Source organism: Salminus brasiliensis, chromosome 19 (assembly GCF_030463535.1).
Source record: "Salminus brasiliensis chromosome 19, fSalBra1.hap2, whole genome shotgun sequence".
In the NCBI taxonomy this organism is placed as follows: domain Eukaryota; kingdom Metazoa; phylum Chordata; class Actinopteri; order Characiformes; family Bryconidae; genus Salminus; species Salminus brasiliensis.
This window is the reverse complement of record NC_132896.1, coordinates 19,675,660-19,697,949: the sequence shown is the minus strand read 5'-3', so window position 1 is coordinate 19,697,949 and position 22,290 is coordinate 19,675,660. Positions and strand designations below refer to the sequence as shown.

Below are 22,290 nucleotides of genomic sequence, written 5' to 3'. Positions count from 1 at the left end.
CTGCTTAGTTAGCGAAATCATCACACACTTACTTCAGACTATCTCAACCTTACATACTTTCATACACTGGACCCCACTGAATGCCATAAAACAGCAATATCAGCATGTTTATAGCATTTTGTAGATAACAGTACGTCATACATTATCAGAGACCCGTAACTTAATTGAGTGTGATCTTCGTCTTATTGCCCGATACGTTCTCTTACTGGGATGTGAAAAATGCGCCAGGTCGGGATTTCACGTCAGCGTTTGCATCAACATCGACAGCTACAGTCGACAGGATTTTAAGTCCTTGTTTAAGCCCTGCCTTCTCCCCGCCGTTATTGGTCTACATGTACCTGTATCTACACCAGTCAGTCGGTCAGACTGCTTCCCATCACATTTGATTGGCCACAGCCTGAAAATGCAACTGCAAAATGCAAATGTAAAGTTTGACTTTACCTGACTGTTTTTTATGTGTTCATATTTTTTAACATTGGAATTAAACTAAAAATCATGTTTTTTTATTTGTTTTGTTTTTGCTTTTGAATTTTTTATTTTCTTATATTAAGTTGAAATAAAAGTAAAGTATTTAGTGTTGTAATATATATATATATATATATATATATATATATATATATATATATGTACTGTATGTGTGTATGTATATATATATATATATATATATATATATACATATATTACAATACTAAATACTATATATAAATTTAAAATGTATGAGTAAAATCATTGCTGTATTCTGATCTATAGGTTTTCTATGACATGTTAGCTACATTAGCCTTGTAGCTCCAGTGCAAAGCTACAGACATAAACTTCACAAACTTGGCTGATTGACTACTTTAGGGGTTTTCAGGAGACAAAACTATGCCTGCGGTCAGCCCCAGTGGGACTTAATTGTAGCCATATAAAGAGCCTTTACACTGTTCTAATATCTTATATCATAATATACTTATATCTTATATCAGTTTCCTTGGTTTGCTCTCTATTGACACATCTGTCATGAGCAACATGTGGTATATGTCTGATCAAGCATTTATTCAGACACTCACAGCAAACACGACCTGAAACCAAGCCAAGGAATCCACTCTCTACTACTGACTCTCTTAATGCACACATATGGGGACCTTTCATCTCCCACCACCTGTGTAGCACAGTGCTCTGTGGTTTTACCAGGGTTAAAGTAAGGGTATTGGAATGCTAAATTTAATATTTACTGTGTTCTGTCCTGGATTTCCAGAAAGGTTCAGGAAATTCTTGCAAATCACCAGACATTAATATCAGCCGTAGCAATGAGTCATGGACAGGGTGGTAAGTGAGTTCAGCATGTAGAGGTTTGTGAAGAGGTGTGGGGGGAGTGCTTATGAGTGTGTGATCACTCTCCAGGGATGACTGTTCATTCAAACAATTGGGCAGAGGCCCTAGATACAAATATAGATTGAGTCACCTTAGGCAAATGTTTCTTATCTGTTGCCTTGGAAACCATAAGAAAATGTGTCATTCTGCGTTTTCGCATTAACATTACTACTTGCTGTAGTATATATATATATATCATATCATATTTCATATATTATGAAAATAACTCATGTCACTATAATATAACATTGTTACAATTGTAAAAATGCCAAAAACAATGGCTTCAAGAAACAATCCTGACTTCTACAATCATCTACAATTCCCCACTGCGGGACTAATAAAGGACTATCTTATCTTCTCAGATCTGCACTGAGCTCCCTAGACTTTCCCCCTGTACTGTGTGAGTACTGAGTGGGGTCAAACAAACCCTTTTTATGTACAGAGACGTTCCTTATTGGTTAGCAACGTCAGCCTTGTAAACATTTCAAGCATGTTGTGGCTGATCGACTACATCTAGGGTTCCTGATCATATTTTTGTAATTATTGTAAGATCACAGAACTGAGAGAGTGTAAATTGTATTACTGTCTGACTTTGCACTGCTAGCAATAACAGAAATGATGAAATCATGCTCAAAATGGACATGAGGCATGACTTTCGTTTCTGCTTTAGCACGGCATATGAATATGTTGGGGGATTCACAGCGCTGTGGTGGGGAATTCAGAGCTGTTCAAAACAAGGTCCCAGTGGAGAACCAGTGCCCTTGAAGGGAGATACAGACATAGTAAAGACCCAGAAAGAGATTCAGGGCTGAGTGAATACAAGCAGTAAACCCTTCTTTTCTCTCTTCTCTCTTCTCTCTTCTCTCTTCTCACAAAGGTTTTCATACTGAGGGGAATTTCCAGCATGAAATGGAAGGTTGCAAAATAAAACCTTGCAAATGGAAATGACTAACAAATGCTGGAAATGAAAAGAGGCTGCTCTTGAGCCAGCACAGGAAACAGGCCAGGGCAGTGTTTGCTTCCAGCCCGCACACACATACACACACACACACACACACACATGTTGATTCTGAAGTCCTGCTGCATACTCATGTTTAAATCAGGCACAACAGTAAACTCTAAGGCCCATTTCACTGCAGCAACTCAGTTTTTTAGGCTGAAGAAAGCAACACAGGTCCTGAGCTGCAGTGGATGGGGTTTGTATGTGAGAGCCACTCCAGAGGGGTATCACATGGGCAGGGTTGGGAGGGTTGCTTTAAAGTATTAGTATTAGTATTAGTATTCAGATACAGGTTCAATGTAATTGTAAGGTAATCTAAAGGATTTCTGTATTACAGTAATGTGCTCTGATTACTTTCCATTATTTTTGGAATACTTTTAAAGGCACATATTAACATAAAAAAACAACTTTACGAATGAATTCATATGAAGCCGTCCTATGTGTCGACACCAATACTAAACAATCTCATGTTCATATGAAGCAAATCCTCCATCTCCTACATTTTATATGCCATTGTAAGACTAAATTTGTTTTATGCTATGAAATGACAGTTCATAAAATATGTTTCTGTAAATTTTATATTCCAGCTCAGATGTTAGTCAGAATGATGATTTGATTACTCTGTTCTGTTAAACAGTGGATCTATCTCTCTGTGTTGATTAGGAGAGCCTGAAAAAAAAAGAGAGAGGGGAGAGCGACAGATGGTTGCTGCTGTGTTCGGAAAGAAAAGAATATAAAAGTATTATGTACTTGGATTTAATTCACCCACATCCACGCTACCCATACTCCTCAAACTAAGGATTACGCCATTACTGCTGGGGCAAAAGCCTAATCTTCAAAATTAATGTAAAAATATTGTAAAAAATTAAAATATTTTATTCCAGGTGTTTTGGATGATTTATACTGCTCCATTAACCATGAACTGTTTAAACATCTGGCTGAAACGAACGGTTCAGACCAGCATGAATTCCATGTTCATCTGTAATGGTCTAAACTGTTTTTTGCTGGTGTGATTTACTGGTGTATGCTGGGCTTTCTTGCAGGGCAGTGTAAAGTGCAGCTCCCTTTTTTAGATCATGTAAGAATATAAAGAACATCATCAATTTGAGAAAGGTTTAATTGTGTCAGCGTAAATATATAAGATCTAGCTTAAAAGTCATTGTAATTAATTCACCATTAACTACTTACACTAAAATATTGCACAGAAACACACCTGCACACTTGTTGAACAACAGACAGGAAGACATGGGTTGCTCTAAATGACCTCAGAATACTAATTACTCGTATTGATAAAAGTTGAGTATACTCAAACATCAAATTTGAAAGAGAAGAGCTAGTTCACAGATGGACTAAATGAGGAGGGATTCTCAATACAAAGTACGGTAAGTTAGAACTAGTGTACTTGGTAGTATAGACTTGGCAAGTTGACTCACGAGTGCAAAATTTGAATTGAAACAGCAGTGTGGTGCGTAGTGCATTCTGGGATATTTGGCTGTGACAAGTCCACCTCCTGATGCATCCTGAATAACACAGGCGGAACAAGAACACATCCGGGCATTTGGACTAGGATACACGTGATGGCGTTTCACAAGTCCACAGGAACACAAGTACAGAGGAGAACACGGGTTGAGAATCGGCCTAGTAAACAATGGCGGATAGTGATGTAAGTGATGCAAGACCTTGCAGTGATGTATGTTAGCACAGCAATTCTTCATCACTTCCTGTTAGTATAAAATGGATTAGTATGTAAATTTATTTTGTGCTGCTCAACCTGCTCAACACTCTCTACTGAGATTTGCATATAGTCTAGATCAGTGTATATTACTGTGTAGTACTCAATTGAGATGCAGCCACAGCATCCAGTAGTCAGTTAGTCATACAGCAGTCCTGACTCGTCTAAATGAATTCTAAAGATTTTCTTACTTTCAAATGTTCAAGTGCTTTAAAGCAGAGAGAAGTTTTACTGCGGGACAGCCTAATTTACATTGGACAGTGATGTTTCTACTGATTTTTCTTCACAATTATTATTATTTTTTTTTTAATTTCCATGTCAGAGAGGGCAAGCTCCAGATTTTCCACTGAGGGCGCTGTTACACTAAACCAGCTCTGTGTGAGACATTAAAAAGAATTTAAAAAATCACAAATAACTTCAAAAACAACATCAGCATCTCACAAACATGCACTCATGTAAAAAGTAGTGATCCTTTAAGGCTGTAATGTAATCCTGCCAGTAGTCACTCTATTTTTAAATGGAACTGCAATCTGATTACTCACTTTTTCCCTGTAACTGTGGATTACAGTTACTGATTATGTAACACTGTCACATGTATTCCGTTACTACCCCTTTGTTTAGCTTTGTGTATGCATAACGACACCAGTGCAACGCATCTGCCTATGCCACCTGTACTGAGAGCTGGCCTTTGACCACAGTGAACTGCACCTACATTATGCAAGTGACTTCTTACAGGACAAACGGCGGAGGAGAGAACGAGGAGCATGTAACGTCAGACCATTTCTGAAGATTTGAACCCAATCAATTGCTTTATCAGGGTTTGTATTACTGTTCCGCATTTCCTTTTGCTGCTAACTGTGTAGCATTTACATGCTTGCTAACTAGATAGCATCAGCAGTCAGGTAGAATAGATAGTAGTAGAATAGTTTGCTGTATAAATTCCAGACCCAGCATGTTTTAAATTATAGTTATGGAATATTTGAGAGATTTATTGCTTATGCATACAATCAGCTTTAGCATACATTTCATGTTATATTTCCGTGTGGTCTGATGGTGCTTTATCAGCACTGTGTCCGGAATCACAGACTTCCTCCTCCGGAGTGGCAAGAAGGAGAAACTGCTCCCACACACTCTAGTGGCTCTAGTGATTGTGAGGAATGCTGGTGAATTAGAGACATTCTGGCCTTTGCTTGAATTACAAAGCAGCGCACAGTGCATCAGTGCTGACCTCTGTTGATTTTCCTTAATTGCCATCACAAATACCTTCTGTGCTGACCACAGCAGAGATACACGACCAATGAAATCTTCCCTACATCCTTAGCTCAGTATCTTTGTGGCACCTCCTTACATTCCAGTTCACATTACATTGCACCTTTACAGAAAAAGTGAGAAGCACATTACTTAGCAGCAAAATACCAGTGGGGAACCCTCAAGGCCTTCTGTGTCTTAATTTAAATACAATCATTCAAGTATTTAAACTCTACACGTATTATAATACTAGTCTTTAAATCCATTGTTCAGTTTTTTTAAATGAACAACAAAACATGTCCGGGTTTGATTCCCACAGTGTCTTGCTAGATACAGCTAAGAAAGCTCTATTGGTTGGGACTTCACAAGCAGAACTGAAGGCCTAATGCATCAGATTCACTATCAGTACAATTAGAAAATGACAGAGGAATGAACCAATCGCCTTTGGATTTCCAGTTGGCCAATTTCATTTGAAAAAATAGCATTCCAGGTCTTCTAGAAGTCCTAGATATGTCATGACGTGATGTCTATGAATATGGGTGTTAACCTAACCAGGTTTCAGACAGTTGTTGAAAATGGAAAATAGCATCAGGAGCCAGAGTGCCAGAGCTCTTTACTGAAATAGTCACTGTTCCATGTTAAACTGTTTGATTCACAATAAAGAAAGGGTGTAGCTTAATGCTAACACGACCAGAATCCCTCTATTTTACAGTAAGCTCCTGTCAGACATGTATAAAGTACTACAGACCCAGACTTGAGTAAAAGTACAAGTGCTCTATCAATGACTTGAGTAGAAGTAGAAGTGTTCTTTAAGCACCATACTTACCAGTGGAGGTACTAAAGTATTCAACAAGTACTGAAAGTAAAATTACAAGTATTTTGTAGTAAGTGTTTTGTAGTTATTACACAAAGCAGTCAAAAGTTTGAATATCATTGTTTATATTATTTCAAATGCTTAGACTTAAGGTCTGTTACAATTGCTTTGGCTGTAATCTCAGTTTACACATACAAGTATTTGAAGGTGGTGAAGATGGTGTTTCTTCTGGTGGTTCTTTTATCTCAGAATTAACTAACAAAGCTCTGGAGTTAGTGTCCTCACTGCAGCAGCGGAGTGAAAGGAAGAATGCATGATCACGGATTGATCGCTTGTTCTGCTCAATGTTGAGGCGACTTCATCAAACCCGGTGACAGTGGCATTTAGGTGGTGATAATGTGTAGAATGAGAAAACGTTTAAAATTCTACAACATTACTAATGAGAAACAATTACTATAAAAAAAAGTTTTCTATAGAGTTTGAATATATTAGACCATTGGTCTCCAACCCTCCTTTTGGAAAGCTTCCTTCTTGCATGTTTCCAACTCCACCCAAATCTGACACACCCCTTTCAGCCAATCAAGGACTTCTGAAGGCAGTGATTAGTGATTAGTTAGATCACAGGGGTGGATTAGGGTTGGATCCAGCTCTGCAGGAGCAGGATTGGAGACCACTGCATTAGACATAATTGGAAAGTGATTACAGGCACATAGTGGATTAGTATGGCTTTGATGGTCTATAAAAGGTGGAGGCAGTGAATCAAAGGGTTAATGTTGTGGGCATTGCTATAGTAACCATATCTGTAGAGTGTTTATCTACCCTCTCATATGTGTCGGTCAGCATTTCCTGGCCCTGGGTAGCATGCCCGACATCCTGATGTAAATGCGCTGGCAATGCCATGATAGCATGATAGTTCTCATCACCTGTAGTTCAGTTTGATAAAGCTGTGAAACATGCTCAGTGTTACCGCAAAACTCAGGAGTACACTCTATGTTAACAGACGTTACTGACGTACGTTTAAAATGCTTTAAATGTACGGTAAAGTTATACAACCAGGCCCCCAGTAACTTACTGTATTGTGTCTTATTTGGCAGTGTAAGTGCTACACTTCTATGAGAGCACGTAGGGTTTCTCTCTCAGTAGGAATGTCCTGCAGACCTCAAATATTTCCCAGTTTGTTATCTGTTCTGGATCATATTTCTGCAGGGAGGGTTTAGCAGAATCTGGGGAGGGGAGGTTCAAAAGTTCCGAGAATACAGCTTGTGTCTCAACCATTGACCTCCATATTCCATTACAACTAGAGGAAGCACTTATCTGCTCCCTGCAGGCTAGGCTGAGGCTGGGACAACTGCTTGGGAAATCTGTAAGTGCGACCCTGAACAGGGGCTGCCACCTTATCATGTGGAAATAAGGAAATAAAATAGTCCCAGGCAAAAAGCAATCTTTATTATTGCAGCACTGTTTATCTGACTGATCAAATCTGAGTGGTATAGTTGTGCACGACTGTTAAAAATTTCTATTTTGTATTTTGTGTTCTCTCTTTTAGGCGAACTTGAGCAACACGACAATGTGGAGACACTTCTGTACCTCTGCTTTGTCCTGGTTGTTATATTAGTTTATATGTAAATGTAGAAATGAGTGTAGAAACAAGGAGGTCTTTGTGATGTTAAGGCTGTCAAAAACCTTCAGAAACCTTTCAATGGAAGTCAATGTAAAAGATAGAAGTGCCAGTCCTTTTGGAGCATTTCTACTGGTCCATCAAATTTAGACACAATGTAAAGAACAACTGTCAGATATAAATTATGTCAGAAAGTGAAAAAAATAGAAAACAGTGACAATAAGTTTGCCCATTTAAGGTTCATGAGATCAACCACATAAGTCACAACTGACAACTGGTTCAGCTTCAATTATATGACCATTTTAATTCATTAATTCCTAAATGTTTTGGGGTGTAGGACTATTCAGCAGAGTACCGTATAACTTTTAACTTTTTATTTAGTAGTACTTTTGTTTAGACTTATCTCAGCTAAGAGGTATCTTTTGGATTCTAGCCTATACAAACTAGCTAAGGGTATTTTGATGGACCTGTCAAAAGGGATCGATAAAGTAGGAAAGCAATCAATTGTACAAATCATTTGCATGATTATGCCAAGATGATGTGGAGCTTAAATAAAACATTGTCACAGCATAAGACCTTAGGGAATAGGTTGGCTAACATTGCACTTTTAGTTATTGTTTAGGATTTGACCATATTTAACACACTTCATTATCACAGTAAAAAACTGTAGATTTCATTTAATATATCAAAACTGGGGTACAGTTAAATAACATGCTTTAGTAATTATAGATTTGATGAATAGAATAAACACAAATATGTGTTTATTAGTATATTGCCAGATGTAAGTCTTTAGTCTTGATCTTTAGCCTTGAGCTGCCTATAATATAATAATAGGAGTATTTACATTTTACTGTAATTTCCTGCATGTTAATTTGGTTCAGTAAACCACTGTGAATGTGATGCATTTATCCTTGGATTGATGAAATGTACAGTACACTTTCCTTGATGAATACATAGATGGCAGTGGCATGTCCAGGTAGGCAGGCAGACAGGCAGACAGACAGATAGACAGACAGATAGATACAAAGATCAAACTGTGTAAACCCGTCCAGGCTTCTCGTTAGCAAAAATAGCAAATACTCCAAAGTGTGTCAGTCCTCGGGCGGTCAGCTGTGTCAGTGTCAGTGAAAAGAAGGCCTGTTCTTCTGTCGTGACAATAGCATCATTGACCGTCCTCTCCCGGTCAGAAGTCAGAGGGCAGTGGACAGGCCACCCAGCATTAAGACCACATCGTTATGTGTATCAACCACTATGTCACCTCCATGGCACTCTACCTGGGCTTGGTTCTTTCTCTCCTTTCTGCTGGCCCAGCACCTGCACCATGCCTGGTGTGCTCCAGATTTCTCTGGTAAGTGTGTGTTTTTCTGTGATTGCATGCTGGGGAAGTGAGCACAGCACCTCCCGAAGGAGAAAGTGTGCTGTGAGATTTATCTTTCACGCATCCTGTGCGAAGCAGCTGGACGGGGTCAGTTTTTAAAGAGACAAGCGTCCGGGCCGTCCTCCTCATTGTTTTCAGGACAAACTGTTTAGGAAGACAGTGCTATCTCTGCTTTACTAACCCAAACCCTGCCTGTGAATAAGCTGAGACAGTGCAGATTCGTCCATGGAGAGGATATTCACGGTCATCTCCCTGATTTAATGGTCTGCTTTTAATTTCTGTAGTTAAATGTAATTTGTGTATTCATCTTCAAACTTAAGTGATGAATTATATTTTTCATGATTCAAACAACATAAAAAACATAATTTCCACACAAATAAAATAGTGTTAAAATTTGATATCAGTCGTCAATCTGTATTTTTTAATGATAATATATACTGATACAATATAACAAAAACAATATAATTTAATTATGTAGATTAGAATCCAGACAGCAGGACAACATGTCGGATGTTCATTGTATTATATCCTCATTCTTGGAAGTAGCCATTAGAAGGTGGATCAGTTGTGGCCATGAAGGGATGGATGCACATGGTTAGCAACAATACTCAAATAGGCTGTAGCATTCAAGCGGTGATTGGTATTAATGGGTCCACAGTGCGCCAAGATTTCCAACACCATTAAACCACCTCTACCAAAACCAGAAAAACTGACTCTACTACTACCGTCTGTCGGGCAGTGGTGGTTAGAGCGCCGGGCTATCGATAACAGGGTTGTGGGTTCGATTCCTGGGCTCGGCAAGCTGCCACTGTTAGGCCCTTGAGCAAGGCTCTTTACCCTCTCTGCTCCCCGGGCGCTGGAGTTGGCTCACTCCAGTGCCTGGGGACTCACTGCCCCTAGTTCACTAGTGTGTGTGTGTTCACTACCACAGATGGGTTAAATGCGGAGGACACATTTCGCTGTACAGTGACAAATATGCGCACCTTTAACCGTGTACCTTAGGAGAAATCCAGATTAGTCCGCTCAGTCTTTGTTTTTCCTGTGTTCAGCTGTCCAGTTTTGCTGAGCCTGTGCCCACTGCAGCCTCAGCTTTGTGTTCTTGGCTGACAGAAGCAGAACCCGACATGGTCTTCTGCTGTTGAACCTGTTCTCCATCCACATCAGTTTCCATGTGCTCACCACTGTTGCACTGCGTTTTAGCTTCCTATCAATTATTTGAACCCTGTGAAGATGCAATAAGGACAAGGATTTATTACATTACAACATTTATTACATTAGAACATTTTATATACAGTGTGCAACCAATAAAAAAAAACACACACACACACAAACATTTGAACAATGAATAGAGAAATACATAAACACAACTGTTGCTAAAAGTAAATGCTTTTCAAACACAGTAATGTTAATGTAATGTTTTATGCATGTTGAAATATTGTACCCTTGAATTAGCACCTTTTTTCAGTGTAGATACATGTGTGGCCTAAAAACAAGCATTCTTGAAAACAGGCACTTGTTTTTAAGCTATACATGTATCTGCAAGTGGATCTGTGCCATGCTGGCCTGAGTCATTCTGCCTCTAACTCTCACAATGAGTTTCAGAGCCGTTCTCAGCCAAGAATAGCTCATTGTCTTTAGACCTTATTTGCAGTATACAGGTCTGTGTGTGTGTGTGTGTGTGTGTGTATGTGCCTGTCTCTGCCTCTGCCTCTCAGAAGGCCTGTAAATCTGCCCTCTGATCTCAGAGAGTATAGGCCCAGTCTGAAGCTGAGTGAACACCCATATTGGCAACTGATGGGATTGACAGGCTGCCACAGGCGTTTGTTTCTGCTGTATCTGAAAGCGCTCAAGTGCAGCTCTGCACGTAAAAACAAAAAAACATTCAAATGTAATGTATTCTTTTTTTTGTTCTCCTCAGTAATAAAACTGTCGAATCTAGATGACAATAACATTAAAAGAGGATCAGTGAGTCTAGGACTAGTACTAGTATGTTTACTACTACGTTTGAGTCACGTGATCACATGGTCACGTTCACAACAGGTGCGTCCAAACGCCCAAAGAGACGCTGGCTCTTCTTTCAGTTTTGGGTGGAAAAAAGTATTGCTTTATTATTTTAAGTTTTAATGTTTAATTGTATTTTCTTAATTTATGAAGTGTGTGAAATACGGTGGGTAGTAGTTTTTTTTTTTATTTTTTTAATTTTTTTTTATAGAAAAACCTGCTTGGGAACCTGCTTGGATCCTGACTGAAATGGTCAGACCGCCGCTGATTCTGGTGGAAAACAGTAGATCACTCAGTCTGTAATGTTATCTGAGGACGAGGGAGTAAAACACAGCAGAAAGAAGAGATGAATGACCCCAAACCTCGTGTTTTAATTGAATTCCGCTGATGTGGGCCAAACCCTTGAAAAGCTAAACGGGGCGGCGAATTCAGAAGTCATTTAGGCTGGAGCTGGGGTGGGCTTTTAGGTTGGAGCGTGAAGCCGAGACCCCCGGAGCCTCTAGTGAGCCTTGAAGAAGGAGATTGGAGTTGGTGGGTGAGAGGTTGTTTGTCACGTAGGTGAAGAGAAAAGAGGAGGATATAGGGGGCTTAAGGAATGAGGAGGTGGAGTTCAGCAGCACGTTCGAATAAAATAAATTCCCTTCATTGCAAATGTTTTAGCAGGACTAAAAACAACGAAGAGAAACTCTTGTTTTAAGGGGAATTTCTGTGATTTCAGTCCATTTGATCAGACGTAAACAGATTCATTGGGATGTCCCAGAATTCCGGGCAGCGCCCCTAGTGGTAGGAACCGTGGGTCAACATCAATGTGGCCTTTATTTACTAGCCAGTACAATAAATTAATTAGTAATATTAAAATAGTATAGCATATATATTTTTGGCCTGCATGCACCTCCCTGCTATACATTTATTAAAGAGAACAAGCATCAGCAAAGAGTCTCCAGCATCAGGTAACATGTATAATCAGTTACCAGAGTTTTAGGAGACCATCACTGAGAATCACCATCACTGTGAACCATCAACACATCAACAAATTTCTCTAGAGCAGAGCATTTCAATTCTGCTCCATATAAAGCTGCACAATAATAATAATAATAATTTTATATCATAAATGGTGTGCTGGTGTCGTGAATGTTCCACTATTAGATAGGATTCAAGAGTTGTGCGCTGTATAACACAGCACCCACTGGGCCACACCTGAAGAGATTAGATAAGAGAGGGAGTTGGTTTGAGCAGTGTCATATTATTTATTGGCCATCACCAACAATGGCTTTTCAGATTAAGCACACATTACTCGTGGTGCACAATGTGCTTCTGCGCTCTGCCAGTGTCAAATGGAGTTTCAATGCCCTACTTGTTTGCTGTCTGCTGACATCAGCATCAGTGACGTCTAAAGCCCTGGCTGAGGTTTAAGAAATGTCTGTGCATATGTTCTGTTTTTCTGTACTCTAGATTTTCTCTACACAATCCTGAGAAACCACACGTCTCACGCCTGCGAAGGGGAGACGCTGACCATCAGGTGCCCCTCCAAAACCTCACTGGCAATTCTGTCTGCCTTCTATGGACGGCGAGTGCCCAGTCAGCACTTATGCCCCACCACAAACACAAATGGCACAACGGAAAGCATTGAGTGCATGTCCTCCATAGCTATTCAGGTACACTGAAGAAAGGACCTGCTGGTATACGGTATTATAATTGTCATTGTGCAGGGGGGTAAGGGGTTTGACAGACGAGTAATGGGCTCATTGTAAGTTGCTCTAGATACCACAAACGTGAGCATTTCTTTTTTTAATAGTTCTTTTGTCATAATTACTCATAAAAAGGATATTTAATCCTTTTGCACACTGAGCCTGATTTTGTTTTTTGATTTATCGACCAAATCACAATGTTTGGAAACCCTCAGGTTGCCTGTACGTCTGGATTAATGGCTTGTGTTGGGCTGCTGTAGCTGAGTAGCTTATTTTCCAGCTAACATGTCCATGTGGGGCCTGTATGGGTAGTAACCAGAACGTTGACCCCACATATAGATGCGCACCAGAGTTGGCAAAAGGGACCAGGAGGGGTTAAGCATGGGGCCTCATCTAGGTGTACACTGCACAATGGGGCCTAGGAGGGACCCATGTGAGATTAAGGGCTGTAACTGTAGGGCCCATTTGGGATGTACAAACTCACTCAGAGCCCATGCCCACCTGGAACACACCTAGCCCCATGTTCCACCCATATGAACTCCACATGAACATGTTGGCTGAGTTGTAAATATTGACTGGGATTGTAAATATAAATGAAAGCAAAACTGTAGTTAGGTTTTTGGACCCAGTAGGAGGTCCTAGTAATTTCTGCATTATGTCTTGTATAACCCTGTCTCTAGTAAGGAAAACATGCAGTAAAATCTGTGCAAATCTTTACATTTTTGATCCCCAGGTGTAAGGCCATATGTACTCTAATGCTCTACTGCATTATGGATTAAAATGCTTCACGATTGCTATATTCAACAAGGTTTGGAGCGTTTAGTTTGTCAAATTGATAATTCATAGGAACACACTTTAATCAGTGTTTAGTGAATTACTCATAAAATACTGAAGACATTATATTTTACAGTATTTTAGGTAAACAGCTTTCAAAGAAGTCTCAAGACTAGTAAAAAAATCTTTGGTTTCAAGACTGGCATCATCCACCCGCACATCATTTTCTTTTGGCCTAGTACCAAGTCATTCTGGTCCAGCAATTTTATTACAAACCGTGTTTGCTAAATACAGATAAGGAGAGGGAGAGAACAAAGCTGGTGCAAAAGCCTTTAGGTCATATTACATCTATTCCTATGCTTATGCCTATAAATAACCATATCTCTAATTAATTTTACAAGTTTTGGGGGATTTTTAAAAAGCTTAGCCCCCCTAATCCGTATCTGGATATAAGTGTATTGTAATTGTGACATTATTCGAATGGATCCTATTTATTATTGTGTGTGTATTACCGAGATTTGAGGGCATCCAGCCAATTGCTAGTTTTAGATTAGGTGTGAAATGCATATTAGGTGTATAATCTATATTTTTAGTGCATGTGTGGTTGGTGTGTCATGGTCATTAACTGCATGGGCCTGTATCTAAGCTCACACATTCATAACTTCCATAATAAGTTCCTTATTAGTCACCAGATAGTGATCACTAAATAATAGGTCTTAAGACTTTTAGTTCTTAATAACTGTTGAGAGATGAAAAACCTTACTCTCCATTATGTGTTGAAATGCCATTGTTTGCTCTGAATTCAAGCCTGATGATGTTTTTGTGTGAGTAGAAAGTTATGTCAGAGTGCCAAGACCGGAGGGTGTGTCAGATTCCTGTGGTCAGTGCCGTGTTTGGACAGGATCCCTGCCCTGAAACCAGCAAGTACATCATCGTCTCCTACAAATGCCGGCCAGGTTAGACCACACTTTCCCAGTGCAGCTTTTCTGATGTACAGACGTGGTTGCTAAGAGACCAGTATGTGTAAGCTTCGTCTTTCTCCTTTTGAAGTGCATCATCGCTCAAAGACTGTGTGTGAGAACGAGAGGCTGAGACTGGCCTGCAAGAACGACACTGTGCTGGCCATCTACTCCGCCACGTTTGGTCACCTGGAACAGGACCACTATGAATGCCCTCAGGGGGACAGCGTAAAGCCTGACATGGGTGTGGGTCTATTCAAAGATAACTGAGCTATGTCATCTAGTGGACAGAGCTAGTAATAACAGTCTGTTGAGTCTGACTGTGCACTTCTCTGTCTGCTTTAGGAGCACACACTGACATATCTGGTTGATTATTGAGCAATAATTATAATCAGAATAGTATAGAGTCAAAATTAATTTATTTATTTTTAATAAAAAGTAGGTTTCAGGTGCAGTTTATAACACATAATTAATTAATGTCCATGTGTTTCTCAAAATCAGTAGAAGTACCTTATATTTTGTATGACAAAGTGACAGTGGTTTACACCTGGCATTATCATGCGTTGACTTTTCAAACTGCCCTTTTCACTGTCCTCTATGTGCAAAAATCAGAATCACTATATAGCACACTATTACAGGGAACAGAGAAGCTGTGCGCAAATCTTCAAAACAAATTCCATGTCCATCTAGTGCACATCCTTTGTACACTGTATATAACATGCATTGTGAGATTGTTACAGTGCACTGAAAGTACAGCACTTCGTTTCCGGACACCACTACAAAATACCAGAACCACAAAGTAGTAGTGCACTATATAGTGAATAGTGCACAGTTTTGTACACAGTTGAGATGAGATCTGATTTTGCTGTGTAAGAGGCACACCAACACCTCCATCACTTGCGTTTTACTTTCAGTAAACAATTTTCAACAAAATGATCCTGCGTCTGGAGACTGTGGACAGTTAATAGTAATAGCAGGGATTCTGCAACGCCATGAAACAATACATGGTTCTTGCATTGCCTTTCTAGCAATGACTCTATCAAAAAATGCGAAGGATTATTTAAACTGCAAGAGAACAAACCCTGTAATACTGCTCTCACCTACCAGCACATTAATAATAATTTATATTAACATTTCTGTTGACAGGCGTATTTCTGTCCAATCACTGTTTACACTTGTGTTAAATGTGGACAAGATCTGTCTCGGACCACCAGCATGTTAATGCCAGGTGTGAACGGGCTCAGGATGTCTGAAACAAATACAATTTAATTTAATTAATTTATTGAAAACATCTTCAACTGTTAGTAACTTAGTAAACTGCAGAAGTCATCTGACACTATAGAACCTTTAGGTTATTTACTCAAATAATGGAAATTTGGATGATTGTTCTTGCAAAAAAAATGTGTTGCTCCTAATTCCATTCATTTTCATTAAAATTTTACTAAAATAGAAAAAGGCCTGAACAAACCACCAATATTCCTTACAGTAAAAGGTGTATTATCAAATTAGTATTACCATTTTGGAAATGTATTGAAAACAGTGATCTACACTTTTGAACTGTGATCCATGTCTTCCTTTCAGAATGTTTGTCTCCATCAGCTCTGAGAAGGGTGTCCCGGAGGTGTCACGGCCGGACAAACTGCACAGTGCTGGCTGATGCTCAGAACTTCGGTGACCCCTGCTTCCCTGGCACCAGGAAGCATCTGCGAGTGTCATTTACATGTGGTGAGTGATAGGAGAGATTTCCCAAAAACAAGGAATGTGAGACCATAGCAACGCAGTACTGGTACAGGATCCTGTGAGCTCTCATTAAAGCCTTTGTGTTGCTTTTTTTTGCAAATTCAGTTCCGAGATATCTACTGGAGGATGTAGGGCGTGGAGACACAGATCCGTTTCTGATCTCAGACTATACACACGGTAAGCCATGTAGTACATAAAGACCCATTTACTGTTGTATTTTAGCAGAAGTAAATGGAACACGTTTGCACTGAACGGGTGAATATAGATTTTATCTGAAGTACACGTTTAAAGACAAGAGCAATAGTGAGATCATAATGTTGAATGACCCTACCTCATCTCCAGTTCCACTGCTCAATGCTGAGAGGCTATCCCTCTAACCTATGCCTGGCATTAGGCATGGTGCCAATAGGTTCATGTTTTTCTGGCCCAGAGAGTCCTATTCTATTGGCAGTACTTCACTACATGGACTAGACAAGCTGCGTGTGTGCATTTGCACATCTTTGCAATGGGTGCAACTTAAAGTAGCTGAATGCATTCATTAGAAGGGGTGTCCACACACGTTTGGATATGTAGTGTATATCAGTATCAGGGTTGTTCTGGACAAACAGTGGAAATGGGGTTCCACAAGAATTAAATACAACACACTGACTCTGTGTAAGTTTATGTTAACTCAAATTGAAACCGGCAAATTTCAATGAAGGCCCAGAAGGTTCGCCATTTATAAATGATGTGGTCCCCTAACAAACTTTTCAGTGGATCAACAAAAGTAATTGTTTCTTGATATCACACAAAGAATCCTTTTTGGCACCTTTATTTTTGGGACTATGACTATAATAAGGCCTTCAGTTCAGGCCACAAATGTCAAAGCCTGCTCAGAATTGCTCAAAAACTTGCTCAACAAATAGCAATGAACAATTGTGTAACTTCTAGATTAGTTGTGAAAGATATTCCATATTTAGTTTGAAACTTGTAACTCATTAACATATTTAACCTTGTAAGCTGCAATTGATCAGTGTCTCTTTCAGTAAAGGGCCCTGGAACAAGACTGAAACAGAGCTGTGTACATAGTTCTTAGGCACCCAAGATAATTAAATGATAAATTATCTGGGCAGTACACTTTTATTTGCTAAAAAACACAAACAATAAAATCAATCAGGAGCTTCATTCCCCTGTGTGGCATATCCACTCGCAACAGTCGCATCTCAAACATAGGCATTACTCATGAATTGTAATAACACTCTAACAGCAAACTAATTTATCACACAGCATTGCAATAACTTGTATATCTCTCTGGGATCCTTCCATTATTCATACATAATCATACATAACTGATCTGCTTTCAGTGGCCAATATTCGATTTCTGTCATTGAACATGATCATGCTTTTTATATACAGAACATTTCCAGTCTCATTGGCCTACAATAGTCAAAGAAAGGAAAAATAAAAATAAGAAACTCTCAACCACATTTGTATGGATAATTCATAGAAGGATTTTTCATATGGCAGCGATGTGCAGTTATATTCACATTTTATAGGGCAGGAATAATAGTAGGAATATTAATGATAGAGATTTATAACAAGGTGCTTATAAGATGACTGCTGAGGCTGCTACTCCGCTTTTCCCCCTCCGCAGGCGGCTGGTACACTGGCCCTGGTGTGTACAGGCCACAAAACATTTTCACCAACACTTTGGAAATCTTTTCCCAGGTCCAGGGTAGGTTAGCTAGTCTGGCCTCTAAGCATGTGTTTAATACAACAAATAACTTTTTGACTTACTGACACCAGCAGTCAGCAAAAGACTTTCCTCTGTACTAATTATAGTAACAATGACCTACAGTGCTCAGAAGTGGTTTTGGGTATGTTGAATTTATCTGTCCTAAAATATAATATCTACTAGAAAAAAATAATAATTTAAGGTATAGCCATCCCAAGTGAACACAAACACCATGAGCCACAGGGAGAACCATTATTTTCAATTAGAGAGATGATGGAACAGTGGTGAGTCTTCTCAGAAGTAGTTGGCAAAGACTCAAGTCACAAAAGGTCCCAGAACATATAACTGCAGGCCTTGCTCACCTCAGATGGGGTGAGAATTCATGATTCCATTAGAAAGAGATTGGGACAAAAAATTTTGTTAGTTGCTATAATCTTTCTTCTGAATTTGAACACATGATGAAGTTTAGCAAACACAAACACATAAAGACCTAAGTTGTATTCAGAGAGAGTCCCAAGACTACTTTTCAGCACTGTGTGATACAAATAAATCATTATATAAACTTAATTGAATTATGTCACACATTTCCAATCAGCCAAATAGAGCAGAGTCAGGATTTATAGACGTTCTGTCTCCACATGAATTGCATTGGCAATAAATGTCGACGTAGATCAAACAACCCTCTTAGTTCTGGCTTTTCAAGTGTGTCATTATTCCACATGTCCCATCATTCCTTTGTAAGAGTACAGTTAATATATCACCCCTTGAAATGTTTGGCTCTTGAAAGTTTCCTCTCTTCATTTCCGTTATCCAAGGCCTTCCAGAGACAGTGGCTCTGTACTTTGTCTCGGGCATATGCGCCGGCTTGGTCTTCCTGATGTGTCTTTTTGGCCTTAAGTCCACTCTGGTGCGAGACGTGAAGGACCTGGTCTCTGAGCTGGAGGACGAGCTGAAGGCCGCCCGCAGGTCTCGCAGAGGACTGATCGAGGACTTCGATGATGACGACTCCTCGCTGGACTCGGCCTTCCGACACCTCACACGCTCCTACCGCGCAGCAGATATGCTTAATCCAGAGATGGTGATGACAGTGGTGATGGAGGACAAGAGGGGGGAGGAGGACAGGGACAAAACGGAGGTGCTGAACGGAGACCTCTGGCCACATTGTAACTCCAGCCCTTATGCCATCCACAAGACTCAGGCTTCTTCTGCCTGAGTCTCAAGACTTACTCCCGATTTATTCTAATACTCACGTTTTAAAATCTGCATGATTTACAGAAGATTTTGGTAGTATGGGTCCTTTTTAGAAATACTACTTTTACCACCGTCCCCATATTAAATCACCTAACAGGTTGCTTTAATTATGAGATGCTGGACTGTCTTCATTGTTTTACTGGACTGTCTTCATGTGTCACGGAAAAGTTAGGACACCCCAAGGAAATCTTTGTATTTTGAAACGTATTTAAACACATTCATTTAAACATTGTTGAGAGATATAGGTAGATAGGAGATACAACTAAACGAATAAAACTGAATATATGTATTATGTAATAACATTTATGAATGTATGTATTACAAGTATTTATAAAATTGTATAATTGTAATAAGAATATCATTTAAAAATACATAATTGTAAAATGTCAATAATTAAAAAGCAATTTTCTTGTGAGGAAAACAGAAAACAGCCCCACATTTATTTTCATTTATTGTCTTATTTAAATTTTGGACATTTAGTTTGCTCTTGATTGTTAAAGGGAGTGGTTTCACTATGGCGAGAGCCAAAGAGCTCTCTAAAGCCTTCAGAAAAAAGGTTCTAGATGCATATGGGTCTGGGATAGGATTTAGATACATTTAGAAATCAGCTTTTTCACATGACTGTAGGTCAAGCCAGGAGAAACTGTTCATTGCAAGTTAATTGCCTTATTGTTGACATTTCACTTCCCGTTGATGTTTTGTAAGTGTAATATGGCCAAGTGCTCCAGTTGGCTTTGGCAAGGCTCCCCCCCTCACCTGAGTGCAGTCATCAGCCTTAGCTGTGGCTCATCTCAGGACTAATTTGGACTGCCTTTAAGCCTCTGAGCTTGTACTTGTCTTTGTGAAGTTTCTGTATTTCGAGTTCTGAACGTGCTGTTGTTTACACTGGGTTTGACCTGTTGCTTGGCTTTCTGACCTGCATTATGGACCCACCCGCCTGCCCACCTTGATGATGAGTATTGGAACTGCCCTAATAAAATCTCTTTGCACTTGTATCCCGCCTCAACACGATCATTACAATCAGTCTGGTTTAGAAAGTAAGTCTGCCACTCGGCCACAAATGACAATGCAAAGACAGAACTCCACCAGTTTAACCCTTTGTTTCCAATGAATTCAGTAATGATGTTTGATTACCGAAGTATAAACACAAATATACAGATTTACCACTTTACCAACATTCACCCTAAAATCAATCGAAACCTTGCTGTGTGTGTGCTGTTGGATTGTTTTGCTGTTCAGTAGAGTTAACAGTCTAATCTACAGCATTATACATACATGCATACACTTTAACCCCTTGGCCAGCAGAGGGAGGCTTCTGCGTGGATGTGAATAACTGAAAGTTCTGTTATACTGTGTATGATTTTATCAATATAAATGATTCCATTTTTTTAGTTTTTAGTTATGTAAGTTATTTTACACACATTAACATCCTATACAATGAAGACTTTAATAAGCTTACTTGACAACAAAATGGTACTTTTAACTTACAGATACAAAATATACTAAAATAGTCTTTTTGTAGGATATTTTGTGCACATTCATGATATGGGTTTATATCATGATATTATAATCCTAAAATTAATATCAGTTATTATTATAAAGACTTCAGCCAGTCATTATAGACTTATCTCTGCTCATCACCCTGGATGCGTCTGAACATTCTTCATTATTTAATTGTTTATTATTATTATTGTAATTATATGTTTCTGAGGTTGCATAGGACTAATAGCATAATATATATATATATATATATATATATATATATATATATATATATATATATATATATACATATATATATATTTATCTCCCCGTAAAGGCACTCATGAGCACTTCATTAGGTATCCTATACTAATACTGGCTGCACTCTTGGAAATACATTTGTTTCCATAAAGAACCATGTGTGTCATAGAGATGTGTGAGGATGAAGAACATTTTAAAGACCCAACCAACCTTTACCTGAAGGTTCTTTGGCATCACATTTCACAAACCTTTTATAGCACCTTTTTATAGAGTGTAGGGATTCCCAATGTCAACATTGACATGATTGCTTCACACAATTGTTGCAGATTTTGTCAGGTACACCTGCATGCTGCAAAGATCCTATTCTACCTCTCCCCAAAACCAGTTGATGACCAAATGACTTGTGTTGTGCCATGGTCCATCATCATGCTTGTAGTAGCTGTTAGAAGATGAGTAAGTCCTGGCTATGTAGGGATGCAAATGGTGAGCATTTGCATCTGCAAAATTCAAATAGGCTGTTGCATTTAAATGCTGATTGATTGGTATTAATGGGCCCAAAGAGTGCCCAGAAAACACTCCCCACACCATTACACCACTTCCACCAACCTGGACTGTTGATACAAGGCAGGCTGGGTTCACGGATTCATGCTGTTGGTGCTGAAACTGACTGCCATCTGTGTGCCTCAGCTGAAATCCAGATTCCAGTGTTTAACTGTTTTGGTGTCCCTGTGTCCATTGCAGCCTCAGCTTTCTGTTCTTGACTGACAGAAGTGGATCCATCCATCTCATGTTTTGTGCACATGTTTTTCAGATGTCTTTCTGCTCATTTACCAACAGCCTTAGAGTCTGCTCAACCCAGTCTGGCCATTCTCGGGTGATGGATTGGTTGCAGGATTGGCTGATTATATTGTAATTGCATGAATGAATAGGTGTACAGGTCTTCCTAATTGCTGGTGCTAGGTGAGGGTACATACGGCATGCATACTGATACCACATTGTTGAAACAAATTGAAGGGTGTGATCCCCTCCATCCTCTTTTTAGATATTTGTTAGATATTCTTTTTAATAATCTTAATGATGTATGACTGTTCAGGCCTAGGAGATTGTTTGCCTCTATCTGAGTAACGTGCTCATAACCTGCATAAAAGTTTATAAGCTTGTTAGTTTTTAACCTTTTCCGAAGCTGTAAGACCCATAAGGAATGACTGGTGTTGGGTTAGCAGCCAGAGTGGAGCCATTCACGGTCAATTGAGCTGAACAAGGAGATGTTAAATAGA

The 22,290-nt window shown here is 39.3% G+C and overlaps 1 protein-coding gene across 2 annotated transcripts; it reads left to right on the top strand.

Moving 5' to 3' along the window:
* The first annotated feature begins 8,700 nt into the window (after positions 1-8,700).
* Positions 8,701-20,254, top strand: LOC140540969 (protein eva-1 homolog C). 2 transcript variants are annotated; one of them, XM_072663460.1, is made up of 8 exons: positions 8,701-9,113; positions 12,597-12,799; positions 14,439-14,562; positions 14,657-14,809; positions 16,147-16,290; positions 16,411-16,482; positions 17,939-18,019; positions 18,835-20,254. In XM_072663460.1, the coding sequence occupies exons 1-8, from the start codon at positions 9,017-9,019 to the stop codon at positions 19,230-19,232; spliced, it is 1,272 nt and encodes a 423-aa protein (XP_072519561.1). In that variant the 5' UTR covers positions 8,701-9,016; the 3' UTR covers positions 19,233-20,254. The 2 variants fall into 2 exon arrangements, with proteins under 2 accessions (XP_072519561.1, XP_072519562.1); XM_072663461.1 differs by lacking the exon at positions 17,939-18,019.
* Positions 20,255-22,290: the final 2,036 nt, after the last annotated feature.